Genomic DNA, 21,535 nt, shown 5'->3' on the forward strand with positions numbered 1-21,535 from the left:
CATCTGGTCGGCAGCTGGTGATCCTGTCCTCTTGCCTTCTCTGGAAAGCCAGGGGTCATATTTGAACCAGCTGCGTCTTTGGCCTTGGCCTGCCCCTCAGTGATGAGCTCAGAAGACACCCAGCAACGAAATGGACTGGCTGCGAAGCCGTGAGCCATCACGCTGGGCTGGGGGCGAGTCCAAAGACCGTCTTGGCAGGGAAGGGCCGTGGCCTGCACGTGGGTCAGAGAAAAGAGGGCCTCATGCCTTGGCAGAGGCCACTAGAGGCCCTCTTCAGAACCCGAGCTTTCGAGTGAAAGAAGGCAGTTCTTTGTTTCCCCACTGGACTCGTTCTGAGAGCTCACTCTGAACCAAACGGGGTGCAGTGCGGAGAGAGGCATGGCCGCCACCTCCAGGAAGCTCGTGGTCCAGAGGAGGCATTGGACAGTGACCACCGTCAGGTGTCTCAGGTGCCCGGACAGGGCCTGTCCTCCCTGGGATGTCATGGAGAAGGGGCTGCTGGATCAGTCTTGAAAGAAACGGGAACCCAGTGATGCCACACAGAGGCATTCAGAGCTGGGAGCCCCAGGAGAAGCTGGTGGGTAGAGGACACCCCGTGGCTTTGTGCTCAGATCCTGGAGTCAGGCTGCTGAGCTGTTAATTCCCAAGTGACCACTGGTGAGCTCAGAACCTCCCCCTCCCTTTTCCTACATGTGAAAGGGGGAGGATAATAATACCCACCCCATAGGGTTGTGGAGAGTCGGCAATGAGTTGATATGTGGAATGCACTAATCCTGGAGGCTTTTAGAATTGTCTGCCCGTGTAGTAAGCTCTTCGCCAATTCCCCGATTCAAGAAACCCTGAGGGCCTCCTCTGTGCCTAGCACTGTCCCAGGTCCTGGGGAATCAGCGTGAGTGTCTCAGAAACCAGTCTGCCCTCACGAGCAGTGGCAGAAGTGCCTCCAGTGGCAGGAGGCAATAGTAGATAAAACGAATGCATAAAATAAACTGATAGGTAGCGATTAGTGCTACAGAGAAAAGGCACGAAAGGACGGGTGGGCGTGGGGAGGTGGTGGTTGGGGCAGCGTTGGCAGAGTGGGCAGGAAAGGCCTTGCATAGAGTCCAGGCCCGAGGGAGCTCAGGAAGGAGCCGTGAGCGATGTGCAGATCCAGGCAAAGCCCTGTGGCCAGTCTCTGCTCCAATGACACGGGATTCCCAGTTCAGGCTGGGAGGAGTCCGCAGAACTTTCTGGGCTAGGATTTGTGGTTTTAGGAAGTCACTAGGAGTACATGTGGACAGGGAGAAGATTTCTCTTTAACGAGCTGGCAGCTTGGCAAACTTTTGATTTCAGCAACTCCTTGAGTTTGTAATTGATTGGCTTTAATCCCAAGTGGGTGTTTTGCTCCAGGGAAGGGTCTGCCCTAGAGGTGAGCCCAATTAGCCTGCCCCTGTGGTGGGAGGCCTGGGGGAATCACACAGCCAGAATCCAGTTGCCCAATTCCCGCTGTTTCCCCGCCCTCCCCTCCAGCACTGCATTGTGCCGGCCCCAGAAAGTAACCCGTAATAGAAAGCTCTGCCGATAGTTCAGAGTTCTGAGCACAGATATTTCCAAATTCTGACATCGCCAACTTACATTTTTTAAAAACTGTTTCCGGGTAGCTTGGAACTTTCCCTATCCTATCCATATGCAGGTGAAAGTTGGGGTAGAATCAAGACAGAAAGACGTCTTTCTTGACCTGTATCTGCATTGGAATCTCATACCGGCTTTTAGCGGTTTAAATTACCTTCCAGGTTTCTGCTTTCGTGTTAAACTTTTGCTCTCTGCCATTTGTTCCCTTGGGTGACAGCTGGAAGAGAGTGGTCCTAACCCACCCTGCCACCTGCTACAGGACAACCTGCCCAGGTACAGTCTGCGTCTTGGATTTTCTAGCTCTTTCTGGGCCCTGGGACTAGGCTGGCATCTAAAGATGTGTTTGCACGCCTGGGGCAGAGGGTGGGGTTGGAACCAGCTCCCAGGCAGGGCGACTGGCATTTCAGAGGTGGAGGTGAATGCTCATGCTGGACTCATTCCTCCTTTGCTCAGTGGCGTTTTTTCACTAAGAATGAAGACTTTGGAGTTACCTTCCTTAACCCGTGCCCCTTGCAGGACAAGAGGCAGAGAAGGGCGTGCCTTGAGCACCGGCTTTGCAGAAAGGGAAGCTCACGTCCAGCACCAAACTCCAGGCCGGACACTTAAGCCTCAGTTTCCTCCTCTATAAAACAGATTGTCCCACGTCTGGAATCCCCGTCTCCCTGCTCTGTATGATAGGGGGTATCATAAACGGGTTCCTAGTGAAGATTCGGTAGATAAATGCCCATGGAAGTGCTTCGTCAGCCACAAGGCCCCAAAGCAAACAGGCGGACTCACTAATACCATTAGGCATCGTTCAGCCTGGCTCCCCAGTGGGCCTTCCTGCTCCTTCCCCGGGGGTCTAGCGCACCCCACTGACCCGGGAGCATAGAAATTGCACTCATGTGTTGGCATCAGTCATTTATGGGTTTGCTACTGCCGATTGAGGCAAGGAGCCCGTCTCCTGGAAGCAGAGCCAGCTGCACTTTCTGCCCCGAGTTTGGTGATCCCCTTGACATCCTGTTTTAAAGTTCCCAAGTTGCATACTTGTGAAACACAGAAGAAGCTGAAAGTAGGGTGGTTTCTTCCTCAGACATTAAGGTTTGAGGGGTGCCTGGGTGGCTCAGTCGGTTAAGCTCAGTCTTGAGTTCGGCTCAGGTCATGATCTCACGGTTCTTGAGATCAAGTCTCGCGTCGAGTCCTGCTTGGGATTCTCTGTCCCCCTCTCTCTTTGCCTGTCCCCCGCTCACGCGTGCTCACACGCACGTGCTCGCTGTCCTTCTGCACCCCCCTCCAAAAAAAAAAAAAAAGGAAATTGAAGTTTGAGCCTAAAGCTTTGGAAAGAGAGTGACCCGGGTTTGAGTCCCAGCTCTACCCCTTTCCAGCTATCTGAACTGCACGTGACCTCTAGTCATTGAACTTCAGTTTCCCCATCTGAAATGAGGGGACCTTGACAAAAACCTACCTCATCGGGCAGTGTTCGTGAAGCGAGATCATGCACGCGTGGTGCTTAACACAGTACCTGGCACGTAGCAGCTGCTCCATTAAAGGCCCCATGTTCATGTGCCCCCAGTTGTTTCCATGATACACAGGCTGACAGAATAGCAGGCCTGGGTGCCCGGAGTTGGCCTCAAAAATTCTACCTCCAATAAGCATACGCTTTAATTATGGTGATGTGACCACCACATTTTCTACATTTTTTTTTTTTTTTTTTTTTTTTTGGACAGAGAGAGACAGAGCATGAACGGGGGAGGGGCAGAGAGAGAGGGAGACACAGAATCGGAAACAGGCTCCAGGCTCCGAGCCATCAGCCCAGAGCCTGACGCGGGGCTCGAACTCACGGACCGTGAGATCGTGACCTGGCTGAAGTCGGACGCTTAACCGACTGCGCCACCCAGGCGCCCCACATTTTCTACATTTTTATGTAGAAAGGACAGAAATCACCAATTCCCGTGGTAACCACACTCAGCTGCTTAGTAAGTCCTTTGCATATCATGATACGTGAATTCATAAAGATCTTGTCTGTTCTAACTCTGGGAGGGAGGTCATGTGGTATCATCTGCATTTTACAGTAATTGATAAGGGAATTGAAAGGAGCTCAGATATTGACCATAGGGTATCATAGGTAGGACACTTCAGAGCGGGCCCCATTTTGTCACGGGCTGTGGTTTCCTGTATAAAGTAGCCCCTTTGGAAGAGACACTGCCCCTAATTTGGACCTCACCTCCCAAAGCCAATGCGGTGTTAACATGTTATGGAGTGTTGGCTTCACACCAGGCTTTGTGCCAAGACTTTCCGTAGATTAGTTCACATGATCGTCACAATAACTCTGTGGAGGGGCTAATTACGGTGCCCATGCAGGTGGAGGAGGCCACATTCATGGGCCCCAGGCACCAAAGGCTCACCATCTTGCAGTGGCAGCCCAGAGAGGCCGTTAAGAACAGCCCCATAGAACTTCAGGAAATGGCACGCCACGGTGCCGCCTGAGTCTTACGGACACCCGCGTGGCTGCCATGATGCTACTGAGATTTCCATCCTCGCCGAGCTCCGATCCAACACCAGTTAATCACTGCAGCCCCCGGGAGCTCCTCCAGGTCTCCTCGGCAGGCGGGGGCTGTGAAGCCATGTTGTGCAGTCGGCTAAGGCTGCCATGAACAAATATCACAGACGGGATGCCTGAAGCAACAAATGCACTTGCTCGTGGTTCTGGAGACTGGGAGTCCAAGATGAAGGGGGCGGCAGGTTCTGTTTCTTCTGGGGTCTCTCTGCTCCATTTGCAGATGGCTGTCTCCTCATTGTCCTCACATGGCCTCCCTCTGCGCGAGGCTGGTGTCTCTTCCTCCTCGTACGCGCCAGACTGGATTAGGGCCCACCCTATGACCTCATTTGGCCTTAATTTCCTCTGTAAAGGCCCTTTCCAAATACAGTCACATCCTAAGGACCTGAGGGCTGGGACTTGCACATATGAATTTGGAGGAAGACAATTCAGTCCCTAACAGTCCAGGGTCCGTTGAGCCTGTAATTCACACAGGGCCTTAGGGAGCCCATCACTGAGTGCCCTTGACATCGGCCACCCGGCCCCTGCTTTACGTGCCTCAGTCGCTTTCTGTCCCCTCTTTGCCACAGACTTCGTGGCTAGTTTCCTAGTGGTCCCAAGGGAAGAAGGGAGCTGGGCCCTGGTGGGGCTCAGGGTGGTCTGCCAGATTCACACCTCTGGCCAAACCCCTTCAAGCCTCTGAGCTGACGTGCTAGGCTCTTAATGGGCCTCTCTCCGATAGGCGCCTGTGACTCGCAGCCCTGCCAGAATGGAGGCACGTGTGTTCCAGAAGGACTGGACAGGTACCACTGCCTCTGCCCACCAGCCTTCGGAGGGGAGGCTAACTGCGGTACGTATGCACGGGACTTCTGAGACTGACCGTTGGGGAGCCGTGGAACCTGGGCTCCCCCTACCAACCTCCCACCCTGCTAGCTACTAGGTAGAAACTGGCCCTTGAGTTTTAGAGCCACCTACTTTGCAGGCACACCGCCGATCTGTTGTTTCGTGTGATTCAGCCTCTGAGTGCTCCACGAATAAATAACTCAGGTGGTGATACCCTGGGTAGGACAGCAGCTCCTGGCGTTTTATCTTTAGAATGGCCACTGCTTGCTCTTTGAGCATTGCTGAGTTCAGGTGCAGGCTGACGCCAGTCTGACTCTCAGTCCTGGTTCTGGGCAGTCTCTTCTCCCCTCTCATAGGAACAGGAGCAAAGGGACTAACCCCTGGTATGAGATGAAAATTATAGTAGGCTTTACCCTGTAGGGTTGCTGGGCATTTTAAATAAGGTAGATGGAAAGTGCCTTGTAACAAGGCTTGACACAGAGTAGGAGCTTATTAAACAAAAACTTTAAAAAATATATATATATTTATTATATATAAAAAATATATATTTATTATATATATTATGTTATATTGATAATACATATTTATTATAGATAATATATTATTAAGTTAATTATATTATACAAATATATAATTATATATTATATTAATATATATTAATATAATATATAATATATAATATATATTATATGTTATATAATATATATTGTATATTATATAATGTTATATATTATATAATGTTATATATGTATTATGTATATATTTTATTTATTGTAAAAAATAATAACTTAAAAAACGTAGTGTTGGGTCAACTGGAGATCTCTATGGAAGAACACAATCTTGACCCCCTACCTTCTAAGAGACACAGAAATCAGTTCCGGATGGATCGTAGATCTAAACGTAAAAGACAAAGCAGTGAAGTTTCTGGAAGAAAACGTGGCATATCTTCCTGATTTGAGGTAGACAAAGATTTCTCACAGGGACACAAGAAGCACTAACCATAATGGAAGAAAGTTCTAAGTTACAGTTTAAGTTTTAAAAAGTGGCCAGACAGAGACCCGTAGTGAGAGCCAGGAGGGAGAGCCGTGTCCGGGTCAGTGTAACTCTGTGCCATGCGCCCCAGCCCGTGTTGCCTGCTTCTCTGCCCCGTCTCCCTCCTGGGAGGGAGGTGTCTCCTGCCTGGTGTAGTGGCTGGGCATCTCGGGTGGGACAGCGACCTCCATGCCCCAGGTGGCCATAGCGTGACTGACGGCTGCTGTGATCCCGGCAGCCCCGAAGCTGAGCCCGGAATGCAGAATCGACATCCTCTTCCTGCTGGCCAGCTCAGCGGGCACCACCCTGGAGGGCTTCCTGCGGGCCAAGGCCTTCGTGAAGCGGTTTGTGCAGGCCTCACTGGGCGAGGACTCCCAGGCCCGCGTGGGTGTGGCCCGCTACAGCGGGGAGCTGATGGTGGCCGTGCCCGTGGGCGAGTACCAGGACGTGCCGGACCTGCTCAGGAGCCTGGATGGCATCCCCTTCGGCGGGGGCGCCACCCTAACGGGCGGCGCCTTGCGGCAGGCGGCTGAGCGCGGCTTCGGGAGCGCCGCCAGGACGGGCCAGGACCGTCCCCGCAGAGTGGTGGTCCTGCTCACCGAGTCACCCTCCCAGGATGACGTGGCCGGCCCGGCGCGTCATGCGAGGGCCCGAGAGCTGCTCCTGCTGGGAGTGGGCACCGAGGCCGTGCGGGCAGAGCTGGAGGAGATCACAGGCAGCCCAGAGCGCGTCCTGGTCTACACCGGCCCACATGACCTGTTTCGCCAAACCCGTGAGCTGCAGGGGAAGCTGTGCAGCCGGCCGCCGCCAGGTGAGGTCCCAGGACTCCATGGTGCTTCCTCTTACGAGGCGTTAAAACAGGGTGCATTTGTCATAGTTAATGAATCCACAAATATTATTTACTAAGGTCTATACTTTGTTCAGATCTTAGTCTTTACCTAGTGGCCCTTTTTTTGTTCCAGGGATTCTGTCCAGGACCCTGCGTTATAGTTGGCCATCATGCCTTCCTAGGCTTCCCCGGGCCGCCAGTTTCTCAGATATTCCTTGTGCTGGCGTGGTGTTTAAAAACCCATAAATTCGATCCACTGGCTCCCCTCTGCACTTGGCAGAAAACCCAGACTCCTTCCGCTGGCTTCTGAGAGCTCCCTGTGGCTGGTTCCTGAGATCTGTCTGCAGCCCCAGCATGGTGCGGGGTGGGGGTGGGGGGGTCCAGCCACTTGGGGCCTCCCCCTGCCTCAGGACCCCACCCACCCCTCAGCTCACACTTACTCCTCACAGAGAGGCCCTGACTTCTCCCGATCTGCTTTTGTGCTCCTGCTGGTCCCTCTCACAGTAGCCTGGTTTGGGCCCCCAAGCCTGCTCACGTAATTTGTAATTCTGTGTGGGTCTCCTGTCTGTCACCCCACAGACAGCCCCTTGAGGCGGGGCGTGGGCCCATCTTGTCCACTTGGTACAGTCAGCGCCTCGAGTCCAGTTCATGGCACACGGAGGGTGCCCAGGAAGGGAATGGATGAGGGTGCGGGCGAGTTGCTGTCCCAGAGGGTCCCCGGAGCCCAGTGGCTTACAGCCGATTTAGACATTTCTTCCTCTCGCAGTTAGGAGGTGAGTGTGGCCTCAGCCAGCAGGGTGGCTTGGCTCTCTTGTGCCACCTCTGGGCCTGAGGTCCTTGTTTCTCAGCCAGCAGGAGGTGGGGAGAAGGGAAGTAGGAGGGAAGCAGCTTCCTCTCGAGGACAAGGTTTGGAGACCGCACGGTCGTTTCTGACCACATCCCATGAGACAGGTGTGGCCATCTGCCTCAGCTCTCTCTGCCGGGGAGTCTGGGAATGTGGTCTAGCCTGGCATTCGTGTGTCCTCACGTTCGAGGAGCGGGCGGAGGGTGGCGGCTGCAGCGGGCTGACTGGCTGGCCCAATCCAGGGCGGCTCCCCTTTCTGGCCTGGTGCCGAGGAGGGGGCTCCGCTGGGCAGGGCCTGGCCCGGGGCTCACTCCGCTTGTCCCTGCAGGCTGCCAGGCGCGGTCCCTGGACCTGGTCTTCGCGTTGGATGCCTCGGCCTCCGTGGGGCCCGAGAACTTCGCCCGGATGCAGAGTTTCGTGAGGAGTTGCGCGCTCCGGTTTGACGTGAACCCCGACGTGACGCAGGTCGGCCTGGTGGTTTACGGCGGCCGGGTCCGCGTGGCCTTCGGGCTGGACACCCACGCCACCCGCGCCGCGGTGCTGCGGGCCGTGAGCCAGGCCCCCTACCTGGGCGGGGTGGGCTCGGCGGGCACAGCCTTGCTGCACATCCATGACAGGGTGATGACGGTCCAGAGGGGCGCCCGGCCTGGTGTCCCCAAGGCTGTGGTGGTGCTCACAGGCGGGCTGGGGGCGGAGGACGCGGCTGTCCCCGTCCGGAAGCTGAGGAACAATGGCGTCTCTGTCCTGGTGGTGGGCGTGGGGCCCGTGCTGAGGGAGGCGCTGCGGAGGCTCGCGGGTCCCCGGGACTCCCTGCTCCACGTGGCAACCTACGCAGACCTGAGGCACCACCAGGACGCGCTCATCCAGTGGATATGTGGAGGTGAGCGGGGGAGTCCACACCCTTCATTGTTGCTTCCGGGGTGGGGCTGGGGGCACTCAGCCTGCACCCTTGGGTGCCTCATCGCCAGGATGGCAGCGCCCCCCAGCTGCCCCCGCGCGTTCCGTGCGCTGGCTTCTCTGCTAAATCCCCGCTCCCGTGAAACCCTGCCCCAGGCGCAGCTGACCCAATCTGACATTTAAGGTGCAGAGAATTTGAGTAACAAAAAAAAATCCCTCTCTCCCGACTTGAGAGGTTTCGTACCTCGTTTGAACAGAAGACATCCCTAGGATACCCGCAGACGCCCCCAGGAATCTGAGGGCCCAGGTTGACACCGACCTAGGTAGTGAATGACAGAGCTGGGAACAAACACAGCCAGGCCAGCCTGACCCCAGGGCCTCCTTTTGCCAGTTAACTCCTTCCTGCTGTTTTAAAAGTGTGTCCGTGATAATAATGGTAAACACTGCTATGTGCACAGCATGTTTGAGAAAGAGAGAGAGAGAGTCAGTCTCCATATGCAGTAGGGAAGGAAGGCTGTGTGGACGCCGGGTCTGTGACCTAGCCAAGCAGTGTGGGGCACCAACCACGTGCCAACCTCCAAGCTGCTGCTCTACTCCAGGGGCCTCACCTCTGTTCTGGGCTTCCTTGGAGTCGAGGGCCTTGGGGCTGACCTGGGCTGGGCCTGCTGGGCACGTTCTCCCTTCTAGAAGCCAAGCGGCCCGTCAACCTCTGCAAACCCAGCCCGTGCATGCACGAGGGCACCTGCATCCTGCAGAACGGGAGCTACCGCTGCGAGTGCCAGGACGGCTGGCAGGGCCCCCACTGTGGGAAACGTAAGTGGGGCTCTCGCTCTGCACGTGGCAGCTGGGGGTGGCCCTCAGACCTGCTGAGCCCCAGGGACTCCGCCGAAGGCAGGTTCTAGGGCGTTCGCTCAACAGAAGGACTCATGCAGTCGTTTGTCGTTCCCGCGCGAGACATTGAGCGGGGCCGCCTGCACCCTGGGTGCGGTTCTAGGTGCGGGGAATATGGCAGTAAACAAGCAGTCCTGTCCTGCCGGAGCTCCCATGCCAGCGGGGGGAGACGGACAGGGAGCAGGTGCAACATGCAGCGTGTGGGTGCTGAGCATATCCTGGGAGGGAGGTCTCCCAGGGGGGCCTGGGCCGGGAGCGCAGTGGAGGCGGGGTGTCTGGGAGACAGAGGACGCAGGCACAGATGCGGGTTGGTGGGGACAGGGTGGGGGGTGGAGGCTGGGGGGAGTTCTTTTTTGAACGTGTCTCCCCTCTCAGCGAAATGGGAGGAACAGCCGTCAGCAGAGAGTGAGGACAGGAGGGGGCACTGGTGGTTTGAGGAGAGCTCGGTAACTGTCCAGGAGAGAAGGGGCCTCAACCAGACGGAGAGTAATGTTGGGCAGCCTTACGGGCCCACTGTGGCTCCTGCTCTTGAATTTCAAGTTAGGGGAGCCAGCGACCAGAAGATGCCCCTGGAAGTCTTGGGTTTTCGGCCACTGGCCGAGCAAGGCTGTCTGAGGCCGGGGAGTGGACCTGAAGGGCGCCGACAGGGCCTCTGATCTGGCACATGGGCTCGGGCTCGGGCTCTGGAGGAAGGGAGAGCCACACAGGGCCCCACAGGCTGCCATTTGGCTGAAAAGATGACTGACACTCCTCCTGTTCTCAAGGTTCATTTCTCTCCCAGGGTCCTTGAGAGGAGATGCCCCCAAGGCCCGTGGCTCCCGCCGAGACCCCTCCCAGCAACTGCCCAGGTCTGAGCACCCCGGGCGCTGAAACTGCCGTGGCATCCGTGGAGCATCCTGCCTCCGGCTCCGCGCAGAACCCTCCCGCCCTCGTGCCTCCGCCACAAAGAGCTGTCCCGGCTGCAGACTGTGCTGCTTGGGGACACAGCGACACCTGATTCCACCACTAATGCTGATGTTGAAAAGTCTTGACATGTAAGTATTTGGTTGCTGTGCCTGGCTGTGCCCCGGTGAGCTCGTGTCGTCGGCCGCCTTTCCCCTGAGGAGAAACAAAGGAGCGTGGAGACTCCTGATGGCCTGTTTGAAGTAACCTTGGCCCTCACCAGATGCTAAATAGGATGTCGTTGGGAACGGTAATAGGAGGAGGCTCGGACTAGAGTGGTGTTTGGACCACTGAAGCCACGGCATTTCGAGATGGAAAAAGTGTGGACCTTTTCACACCTCTTTTCCCAAAGATTTCCTAGTGCGTTTGCTTTCGGTTCGACAAGGGGCTTGTGTGGCATTTGTGACTTCTTCTGGTGCCTGGATCTGTGCGTGACAAAGACCTAGAAGGGCTCGGGACTGGAATGTGACCACTAACCAACTTGTTTGACTATGGGGGTGGGGCCAGGTGAAGATGTCCCAGGTCCTGGGCTACATTCCCTTTGGGGGGGCTTCCTCGAGAGATTACGTAGGGGGGCTACTTGGGGGTGTTTATTGCTTGCTTTTTTTTTCTTAGGACAAAGAGGATTGGAATTCTTAAACAAATACAGCATAAAGAAACCTAGAGGGTGTTGGCGTTTTTTAAGCATCGATCTTATGTTATCTAAGTGGCTTTGCTTCTCGCTAAAGGAATGTCTCAGGATATGATGTTGGTTACTTAACAGGACCCGTGTGGCAAAAAGGCTTTTTAGTTGGAGTGTTTTCTGGCAAACCAGGTACTTACCCCTGCAGTGTTTAGGAATCACTCCTTCCCCTTGGTTGTGGTCCTTTCGCTTTGGGTTTTCAGTAGAAACCTTTGTGGAGCTGTGAGCTACATCCAGATATCCAGATACTTTGTCTTTTCTTTTTAATGTAAATAATGTAAATGTTTTACATGCAAATATTCAAGGCTGCTTTGACCTAAAGTACTTGAAGAGGCCGCCTGAGGGTATCCTTAGACATTTCAAATGAAAGGTCCAGAGTACCAAGCACCTTCATGACAGTCATTTGTGTTCAAGGATATTTTCACTCCTGTTACTACTTTAGCCTGGGCAGGTGACATCAGAGCAGGGATGTCCACCTGGCAGGTGCCGATGGGTGATGTCTGAGAACTTACATGAACCCACAGTCTTTAACAGCAAGTTTAATCATTTTACAGTGTAGGCTCTTTGGGTCAGGGCTGATATTTGGACATCCCATTTGAATTGCTTTGACTTAAAAAACAAAAAACCCACAGACTTACACATGAAAACACTGCTTCTGTTTTTAGATCCCAGACCTTGAGCCTTTTTTTTTTTTTTTTCCTTTTCTAGGGAAGGTACCACTGAATAGTTCAACCCTCTCAGCATCCCAATAGTGGCAGAGAGAATTCCTATCTCATTGCCTAACCAGCCAAGACTTTTTCTTTCTTTTAAAAGAAACTGGCCTTTTTTAACTAACTAGATTTTAAATTTAATGTTTATTCATTTTGAGAGACACACACACACACACAGTGAGCAGGGGAGGGGCAGAGAGGGAGACACAGAATCTGAAGCAGGCTCCAGGCTCTGAGCTGTCAGCACAGAGCCCGACGTGGGGCTCGAACTCACAAGCTGTGAGATCATGATGTGAGCTGAAGTCAGACACTTAACCTCCTGAGCCACTCAGGCATCCCTAACTAACTAGAATTTAAATAAAAACTTGAAACTAGTGGCTCAGTTGGTTAAATGTCCGACTTTAGCTCAGGTCATGACCTTGCAGTTCGTGGGTTTGAACCCTGCATCGGGCTCTGTGCTGACAGCTCAGAGCCTGGCTCACTGCCTCAGATTCTGTGTCTCCCTCTCTCTCTGCCCCTCCCCATGCTCACCCTCTGTCTCTTAAAAATAGAACATTAAAAATCTTCTCCTTGGAAAAATTAAAACAGTGCAAATAGGTCATAAATTTTATTTTCTGAATGATCCTGATTGCAGCTACCTTGCTAGATGCTCTACTCCTGTTGTTAATTTGCTTTTCTAGAAAGGTATTTGTAAACAATCGGTTTTATTTCTTCCTTTTGATATTTGTGCTAGTACTTTCTCATGTCATTTTGCATTGTCTAGGGACTTCCAGAATAATGTGGTATCTGTTTCTGGACCCGAAGCGATCTCCCATCATGATATTTTTGTGGATTACTTTATCAGGTTAGGAATACTTCTTTCTATTCCTGGATTACAAAGAGTGTTTATGAGGAGTATTGAGATTTGTGGTATGCTCTTCTCTTTCCTTTGAGATGATGTTCTTTTTCACATTTAATCTGTTCATATCATAAATGGCCCATGAGTATAGTTTTAATCGTTGAACCACCGTTGCTTCCGTGGATAAACATGACCAGTCATGCTGCATGATTCTTTAAACACTGTTGAATTTCACTTGCCAATATTCGGGTTTTTTTTTTTCATTTTTGTCCCCAAAAGTGAGATTTGGTTTTTCTTTGGTGATTTGTGTTGGATTTTTGGCATCAGAACTACGCTAAAACTTTATAAAACGGAAAAGACATACTCCTCAAACTTAAGGGCCTTTTATGTTGTCTTTTTATTAGCGATTTCAACGAGCCAGATTTTGTCCTTTTTGAAATCAGTGCATTCACGCATGGAACTTTTCGCTCCTTAGGCAACCTTCCAAGTATCGGTCCGTTTCTTTGCCCCAAGAATGATTTAGGAGTGTGTTTAACTTCCGGGCGTATTGATTTTCAGTCATGTATCTGCAGAAACCGATCACACAGGTTTCCTTTGCGTTCTGTACAGTTACACTGTGAAAATCCTTTTCAGCCTTACTGACACTGGGATCACCCTGCCACCAGTTTTTAATGGACGTATTTTCAAGTCTAGTAGGTAAATAACCAAGACGTTGCCCCCTTGAGGCAGAAGTCACCAGGCACTGCCCCAAATAATTCCGTGAAATAACAAGGAAAACCCCAAAATACAGTTAACATTTTATTAAAAAAAAAAAAATCGAACTCATCACTTGGTAAAGGGCACCAAGCGTATATAGCACAAAGAAAATAAATGCCCTGGGATTAGAAAGACCGTAGAAATCAGAAGAATTTTAGTTCTCAGGAACCAGTGTTAGAGAACTCTGATTGATAACCGCCCCCCACCCCGCCCCCGAAACGAGGCAGAAATGACAGATGAAATGTTTCAATCGGTGTTAACAACAGACACATCAGAAGAGAAGACACAGAAGAACAGCATTGCCAATTTTAAGAGGAGAGAGAGTCACCCCGAAACAAAATTCGCCACCTTCTTCACGGAAGGGGCCTGGACATTACGCAGAACTTAAATAACTTTTCCCTTAAAAATGGCCTGGCCACAGGACGGAATCTGTAAACGCTGGGTCATCTTTTCTCCTATGGTAACGTAAAAAGTCCGATCTCAAAAAGATACTTTCAAATCTCAAAAAGACACTTTGCGCTGTTCTAAATTACAGGATTTTAAACATTTCTTTCCCCCTATATAATACAGCATCACTTAAAATTTTATTTAAAAGCAATTGATTCAGGCCTGCTTGAGGCTGGAAAAAAAAAAGTCCTGAACTTAGTGGGGACCTCACCTCAGCTTGGTCCCAAATATTCTCCCCTGTTCCTGTTTTTTCAAAAAGCATGTCATGGATGGCTTTACACAGGTGATGATATCGAGGCTGTTTTAAAACCACGGAAGACTGAGTAGGACTTGCTAATGTTGGAGAGAAGACCCTTGGATGAGAGGTGACAGTCCAGAGTGCAGGTCTTCTCGGTCACCAAAGCCACACGACCAGTGGGTCAGGGTCCTGCTACCTTGATTTCTTTCCCACCAAAGTCTCACCATCAGAAGCTTTTCGCTACTTACAAAGCTTGATACAGCAGTTGATGAAAACTTCAAAGAAGAAACACAGAATACACCTGAATACAACAATGGATTGTTTCCACTCAGTAGACTTAGGTCTCCAGAGAAGCTCTCTTTTTGTTGTTATATATTATTTCCTTTGGCTCTGAAGACGGACAGAGCCTCCTCTTAGTCAGTGCTCTCCACCTGTAGTACCATAGTCCTTTTTTCTTCTGAACAAAGACTTTAATGAAGCAGGATTGTCACCAAGGTCCACGATGGCAGGAAAAGTCTTTAGATGAAACTCGTTTCCTAACTTGTTCCTTTCTTCTCCCATTCCTAGGGTGGCAAATACCAGCACCACCACCCGCCCCCCCACCAAAGAAGAGAGTTAGTTAACATTGTTCTGTGTATATGGAGGTTGCTACGGAGGGTAAGAAGTATTTTTTTTGAAGCTTAGAGGCATTGGAGACGGTAATTGTTGTCTGTTCACAGTTTGGGGCACACGTTAAGAGATTCGGAGACTGTGGCACAGCGGAGCATGCTGGGAGTGAGGGAGCAGAGCCTCACATGCTCACGTGGATTTAGGAGTTAGTCATCGGTGCATGTGCCCCCGAATCTCTCTGGCAGGCAATCAGGACAGAAATAAGGAACTGAGTTTGCCACCAACAAAGGCAGCTCGGGGCATGTTCTTTCGTAGGCGGAAGAGGCTGCTAACACTTTAGCCCTCAGGGAGAAACCCAGCAAGGGCACTCTGTCCTTGCTTACACCTTACCAAGCCCTTGGCCACCAGCTGGCTGGGGGGCTTTAGGCAAATCCTATCACCTGTCCCTTCAGTTTTAGTGGCAGAAGGCCTTTAAGAATCACTGACTTTCTGACTTGGAAACTCGCCTGTCACAGCTTGTCTCTGAACTCAGGCTATCACCCTGGAATCTACTGGGTAACCAACGGGTGGACAGTTGCAGGATCAAGGGTCCTCAGGCTGTGACCGGTAAGAACGTTTCGACCAAGTGCCCGCGCCTTTCTGGTTGCTCAGGGCCGAAGACGGAGCCAAAGGCACAAGGAAGCCTCAGCCCCTGCGTGAGAGCCGAGCGCTCAGAGCTGGCGCCCAAAGCGGGGACGTGCTACCCTAGGCAGACGAGGGACCCCGCCTTAGTGACAGTTCTGCCGTCCACGGTGGCCCCGCAGGAGGCTGGGTGTGACTGCCGCTTACCTTCGCTTTCTGGAGGACGGTGCCTTTGCCCGTGACCATGACCGAAAGAGGCCTGTTCTTGAGTGCGGTGGCAGAGTTGACCGGGGTGCAGTCTGGGGCAGGGGTGGGGGTGGCAGCCTTGGGCTGTGGTGGCAAGAGGAGAGCGAGGCCTGAGCCAAGGGCGGGGCACGTGACCCGCCTCCCCCAGCCCCGGCCCCGGAGGTCGTGCAGGCGGCCAAGAGGAACCCTGCCGCTCACCCGGGGGCTCACGTTCTCCAGGTGGGTGGTGTCCACAGTGGTGCCCAGCGTCACGGGCCCGGCCTCTGCCTTCTTCAGGTTGTCCTTCACCTCCACGATGTTGAGCTCGAGGTCCACACGCCTGCTCTCCTCGACCCTGCACTCCTCGTCGATTTCCTTCAGCTTCTGCTCCAGGCTGGCCAGGACTCCCTTGTCTGCAGAGAATTTATCGGCTTCAGGGGACAGAACCCCGGTGGAGACAGAACCCCGGTGGATGTGGCCTACAGTTCTGGCTCCACCGCTCAGGGTCGGGGCCTGCGTGAGCATTCCGCAGAGGCTGGGGAAAGCTCTGGGGGGCAGAGAGCTCTGCCTTCATAACAGGGCATAAGTCAGAGGCCAAGGTCCCTTCTGGTAGGTTCTTAGCAGGTATCAAAACTGAGGGCCCCTATTGTTATAGCAACTACCCAGGGAGGGAGAGAGCAGCTTTATTACTGACTCTTGGAGGATGTCTGTGCTGTTCCCACCTGCCCCACACAGTCCCCTCAATCCTGCTGGCACTCAGGGCTTCTCTAAGCCTAACGGAGCGGTGGTCCTCAGCCCTGCTACTTTCTCAATCCTGTTTTATTTTTTTTTTTTTTTTTATTTTTTTTTCAACGTTTATTTATTTTTGGGACAGAGAGAGACAGAGCATGAACGGGGGAGAGGCAGAGAGAGAGGCAGACACAGAATCGGAAACAGGCTCCAGGCTCTGAGCCATCAGCCCAGAGCCTGACGCGGGGCTCGAACTCACGGACCGCGAGATCATGACCTGGCTGAAGTCGGACGCTTAACCGACTGCGCCACCCAGGCGCCCCTCAATCCTGTTTTATCATCACTCTAGAGTTCTCAGATTGGTGCGGTAGCACCAAGAAATGCTGGCCTAGGAGCTCACCGCCAGGGGGAACAACGGTGCCATGTGTGTTCAATAGAGAGTCCTGAGCCAGCAGCCACTGGAATAACTTGGCCCTGTTTCCAAGTCTAGGGTAAGTGGCCACCTGTCAGCCCTTGTCAGAGGACAAGCAGTCACAGGGCCCACTGTTTAAGGAAAAATTCACAGGGAAAAAGCTGACGAAATGTTAAAGATGTTTTTGGAACCGGAGTCCTTGTTAGCAGTCAGTATCCCTACTTTGAGAATTACTTTCTTCAGGTCTGTGACTTACTGGCCTAAGATCTTCAGGGCTTACTTGCCAGAAGAATACAGTAAAAGTTTTCTCCTACCCAGAAAATCCCCCTAGAAGAGAAAGGGCGGGGGATCCCCGGTTCTGCACCCCCAGCCCGGCTTGCTCTCTAGGTTTACAAGGACTGTGGCCAGTGCGCCTCTGGTCATGCTTGTTAGCGCACGTCCCAGCTCCGTAGGAAAGCCAGCTACTGTCTCCTTACCCCTGTGCGCTGGCAGCCAAGACCACTGGACCTTTGAAACCAGTAGTGCAAGGGGCTGCCTAGGGATGGGAGGGTTGGGGGGAGATAGGGAGTGACTGCTAATGAGTGTGGGTGGTAAACATGTACAGATCTGTACAGATACTAAAAATCACTGACTTGTACACTGTAAATGGGTCCATTGTATGATCTGCGAATTGTAGCTCAGTAACGCTATTCTAGAACAAAGACAGTGGATGACTTTGGTGGAGGAGGGTCATGGGGACACAATCACATGCTAAGCTTCCCAGGAGTCTCTGGGTTTGTCCCCAGACCTGCTCAGGCCAGTTGTGTTGGTTGGTGCAAGTCTGCAATTTAAATAGCAGATAAGCACAAAGATAGACTCTATGAAAATGACGTAAGTGCTTCGGAAAGGTCCTATAAAAAGCAAGTTTCTAGGAAATGACTGCTGACTGGTGGGAGGAGGATCTAGAAAATCATCTACAAGGAGATTTCCTTGCAAGTGTCTTAAGTGTGTGTTCACTGTAAGGAAACGAAGTCTGGGGCGCCTGGGTGGCTAAGCGTCTGACTCCGGCTCAGGTAACGATCTCACGGTTTCTGAGTTCACGCCCCACGTCGGGTTCCGCCCGCTCAGCCCAGCGCCTGCTTCCCAATCCTCTGTCTCCCTCCCCTGCTCGCCGGCTCTTTCTCTCAAAAAATGGAATAAAGAACTAAAGAGATCAAGCCTGGACATGATGGATGCCGCGGTGCAGGTGTGGTTAACACAGGAAAGGTGACCCGGGACTCCCGTTGGCTGGCCTACACCTCGGCCAGAGGCTTTGGCACTCCATTACAAGAGGGAACTTTTTTTAATGGCTATTTCTGAGAGCGAGACAGAGCACAAGCGGGGAGGGGCAGAGAGAGAGGGAGACACAGAATCCGAAGCAGACTCCAGGCTCTGAGCTGTCAGCACAGAGTCTGACACGGGGCTCGAACTCAAAAATTGTGAGATCATGACACAGAGCCGGTCACTTAACTGACTGATCCACCTGGGCACCCCAAGACAGAATGTGCTTTCAGTGAAAATAAAACATGGCGGCCTAAGTATGTAGTTTTTAGAGATTTCCTCCTCCCACCGGTTTTTTTCCACTACCTCCTGGTCCTGTTGACGGCAGATCAGAGGGTCTCTGTACAGCATAGCAACATTTCAGACAGGATGGGGGAAGGACCTGGCAGGGGAGCACCCACCTGCACCAAACACCGATGCGGCGAAGGCTCACGGGCCCGCAGGCCCGGTGCACAGATCCAGATTCTTCCCCCGGGAAGCCCACACCCCTCCACCTGGGAGGCCCCTTACCTGTGCATTTTAACAGGGTCTCTCTCAACTCCCGTTTCTCTTTCCGGAGCTGAGCCAGGTGCCCCCGGATTTCTTCCTTCTTCTTCTCGAGCCTCTCCTTCTCCTCTGTGTACCGCTTCACCTCGGCTTCTGTCCTATTCTTGCCCAGTTTGATCTCTACAGACCCACAGAGGAGAACCCCCAGGTCAGCCAGGCTGGGACACAAGGGCCAGCCCAACCCACTGTGCAGGCTCAGACACAACCCGGCCTGGCAGGGACAGACAAGAAAATTGGGCCCACGCTTCCTTTGCTGTGTGACTTTGGGCAAGTCCCTTCACCTCTCTGAACCTCTGCTTCCTCGTCTGAAAGGGAAGGAACTGGACTAACTTCTGCAAGCCACTTCCAGAACATTCCACGCTAATCTAGCACAGGCACCTGCAGTGGTCACCCTCAGCTTGTCCTTCACAGGCGGGCTGGCCCCCGCTGGGGGGACGGCCGTAGTGTCGGGGCAGCTCGATGGGAAGGAGATCTTCTGTTCGGTCTGGATTTTGACTGTCGCGAGTCTCCCGGAAGGCTCTTCAGACTCCGGACTCTCCTGCCGCGTCTGCTTTGGGAGAAGGCGAACACGGCTCAGCCGGCCCAGGGGCCGCGAAGGCGAGGCCGGCCCACCTGCTAGAGGACAGCCTTACCTGCAGCTTGGGGTTCTCTGGGGGCTCTCCGAGGGGCTCATCTGGGGCAGGGCCCGGGTCTGCAGGGAGAGCCTCGGCTGGGGGGTCTAGGTGGGATGGCAGTGGGGAGTGGGCCCGGGTCTGTGCACTGCTGGGGCTGTGCAGAAAGGACTTGACAGGCGTGAGGTCCAGGTATACTCGGTCCGGCGGGGGCTCGCTCAGAGCGTCTGTCACAGGGGCGGCTTCGAGCGTTTCCACCTGCAGAGGAGAGACAGGTGGCTTTCACCACGGCCTCTGCTCCCCGGGCTGTGGAGGGGGCACCGGACCCGCCTCCTGTCCCTGCCCCGCGCTGAGTTCACAGAGACCAGCCTCCTGGGGAAGTTTCCACTGAGCTAGACTTACAAGGCCAGGGTTTTGAGCCCTGGATTTGCTGTTCAGGAGGTGGGAGACCTAGGACATAGTACTTACTACTCCTGAATCTCCTTTCTGTAGAGAAAGGGACTAGCGGTGCCTCTGACCAGGCGGTTAGGATTCAGTGAGAGAATCCGCAGAAGCCCTTAGCACAGCACAGAGTTCAATGCCCAGGAACTGGAACCTACTGTCACTATGACTATTCACCATCAGTGTGGGCCTCGGTGGTTAATGGTGTCGCTGCTCCTGATCCCGACGCCACACATCCCACCCCTCATACTGACCGGCGTGGTTGACCAGCTATGTTCGCTGGACCAGTCCCCAAGCCAGGTACGCTGCACAAAAGATGGCCTTATTGCACTAGGTTCCTGCACACTGCAGGTGACTGGGAACCTGCCAGTCTTAGGGACAACCTGCCGATCTCTGGCACTGAGGTTTGGTGGGAGGAGGAGGGGAGAGCCCAGCCTGTGTCCTTACCATGGCCGTCAGCTCCGACACTTCCACGTCGTCATACAGCATCTCCTGGCGGTCCTGGCTGGGCAGGCCATCGATGTAAGTGTTTGGCTCTGAGAACTTCCTCTGCATCAGTCTGGAAGAGCCGGCAAGATACAGCAAGGGGAAGATCAGGGCAGGGTGGCCCAAAGCCACCCATCTCAAAGGACCTACGACAGCAGCCCAGGCCAGCTACGTCCCCCTCTCGGTACCCAGGAAAACGGATCCCGCTGCAGCGGCTGGGCCGGCTCCCGCCAGAGCCACCTCGGTATCCTGACCCGGGACCGCTTCTCCCTGAGCCCAGTCTGCTTGTCTGGAAAGCAGAAGAACGAACCCTGCTTATTGCGGAGCGAGCCTATCCCAGCAGGGGAGCCAGGACGAAGTGCTGAATCCACAACAAGGAAAGGGGACGGTCAGGAGAGGCTCCGACTCTGCCCCGAGGAGCTGGAGAGCGTCCATCCAGGCCAAGGGCACGTGGCTGCCCCCGGCCCAAGGCCTGGCTCAGCTCCTAGCTCTCAGCTGCTCCCGGGGCCCGGGGCTTCCTGCTGCTGGACAGAACGGGGCTGACCCTGAGTCCTCAGCTGCCGCCCTGCGCGGCGGAACGGGCCACCGGAGGCCAGTCTGGGCCCCAGTCTTGAAGCGTGGCTGGGAGTGGGAGAGCGTGAAGCAGAAGGCCCCTTAATACTCACAGCAGAGAGGTTTTGGCCGCACTCACGATACAGGACACCCTGTCGGCATCCACGTAGTCGTAGGTGAATTCCTCCGGGTCTGTCTTGGAGCCTGACTCAGAGAGCAGGAGGCCTAGCCAGTGGCCCATTTCCTCGGACGACTTGGCCTGGGGGGAGGCCGAGAGGCACGTGAGCAGCGCTGGAGTGTGGAGTGTGTCGTCCGGTGCCCAGCCCTCCCGGCCCCGAGGCCCGGCCGGGCAGGGCCCCGGAGAGAGCCTGGGGCCATGCTCCCTCACTGCCACTAGCTTCTCTCATCCCGGTGAGTCCAAATAACATTTCCTGCCACTGGGGATAATGCCACCTCAGTGACGCCGTGGACATTTGTCCCGAGTGTCAGATGTGATTCACACACGTGTATTTCTAGAAGGCCAAGGAGCCCGGAGAGGACGATTAACACCATATGCATTTAAGGTCGACACCTCTATTTTATCAACAATCACAGGGCAGTTTGTCAACCTAATCCACACATACAAGACTGAATCCCTAAGACATAACAAAATTCGAATTTCATTTCCAGTTTTACTACAGTCTTCCAAGAAAGGTTCTCTTAAATACATTTCTTTATACCAGGTCAGCTGGCTCTAATAAATAACTAAATAAATCCCGGTGAAGTTGGAGCCTGTTTTTTTTTTTTTTTTTTTTCCCCCAGGGGACAATGCATTCTAATCAAATATGTACACTGGGTATCTTTTAAAATGCCAACATTGCTTCTTGCCTTCCCCTTCCGTCCTTCCCCGACCCAGCAGCTGGAGGGGGCATCTCGAAATCCAAATCTGAGCC

At 53.4% G+C, this 21,535-nt stretch overlaps 2 protein-coding genes across 10 annotated transcripts in view; one reads left to right on the forward strand and one right to left on the reverse strand.

Annotated features, from left to right (window-relative positions):
- Positions 1–11,064, forward strand: part of VWA2 (von Willebrand factor A domain containing 2) — a 42,720-nt gene extending 31,656 nt beyond the window's left edge. For all 3 annotated transcript variants that reach the window (XM_025918224.2, XM_086680939.1, XM_086680938.1), the window contains 6 exons: positions 1,826–1,881; positions 4,866–4,973; positions 6,237–6,809; positions 8,000–8,551; positions 9,256–9,381; positions 10,241–11,064. In XM_025918224.2, coding sequence (XP_025774009.2) covers positions 1,826–1,881; positions 4,866–4,973; positions 6,237–6,809; positions 8,000–8,551; positions 9,256–9,381; positions 10,241–10,329 — 1,504 coding nt within the window. In that variant the 3' untranslated portion in view covers positions 10,330–11,064. The remainder of the gene's footprint in view (positions 1–1,825; positions 1,882–4,865; positions 4,974–6,236; positions 6,810–7,999; positions 8,552–9,255; positions 9,382–10,240) is intronic.
- A 1,321-nt stretch (positions 11,065–12,385) lies between these two features.
- Positions 12,386–21,535, reverse strand: part of AFAP1L2 (actin filament associated protein 1 like 2) — a 99,591-nt gene continuing 90,441 nt past the window's right edge. For 3 of the 7 annotated variants that reach the window (XM_086680943.1, XM_086680940.1, XM_086680944.1), the window contains 8 exons: positions 20,717–20,862; positions 20,013–20,124; positions 19,146–19,382; positions 18,892–19,063; positions 18,478–18,633; positions 15,747–15,940; positions 15,510–15,632; positions 12,386–14,635 (listed from right to left, as the gene is read on the reverse strand). In XM_086680943.1, the coding sequence (XP_086537069.1) occupies positions 14,609–14,635; positions 15,510–15,632; positions 15,747–15,940; positions 18,478–18,633; positions 18,892–19,063; positions 19,146–19,382; positions 20,013–20,124; positions 20,717–20,862 (1,167 nt within the window). In that variant the 3' untranslated portion in view covers positions 12,386–14,608. The remainder of the gene's footprint in view (positions 14,636–15,509; positions 15,633–15,746; positions 15,941–18,477; positions 18,634–18,891; positions 19,064–19,145; positions 19,383–20,012; positions 20,125–20,716; positions 20,863–21,535) is intronic. The other 4 variants (XM_086680942.1, XM_086680947.1, XM_086680941.1 and 1 more) reach the window with 2 other exon arrangements.

Source organism: Puma concolor, chromosome D2 (assembly GCF_028749965.1).
Source record: "Puma concolor isolate L17-30 chromosome D2, mPumCon1.1.hap2, whole genome shotgun sequence".
Lineage (NCBI taxonomy): Eukaryota > Metazoa > Chordata > Mammalia > Carnivora > Felidae > Puma > Puma concolor.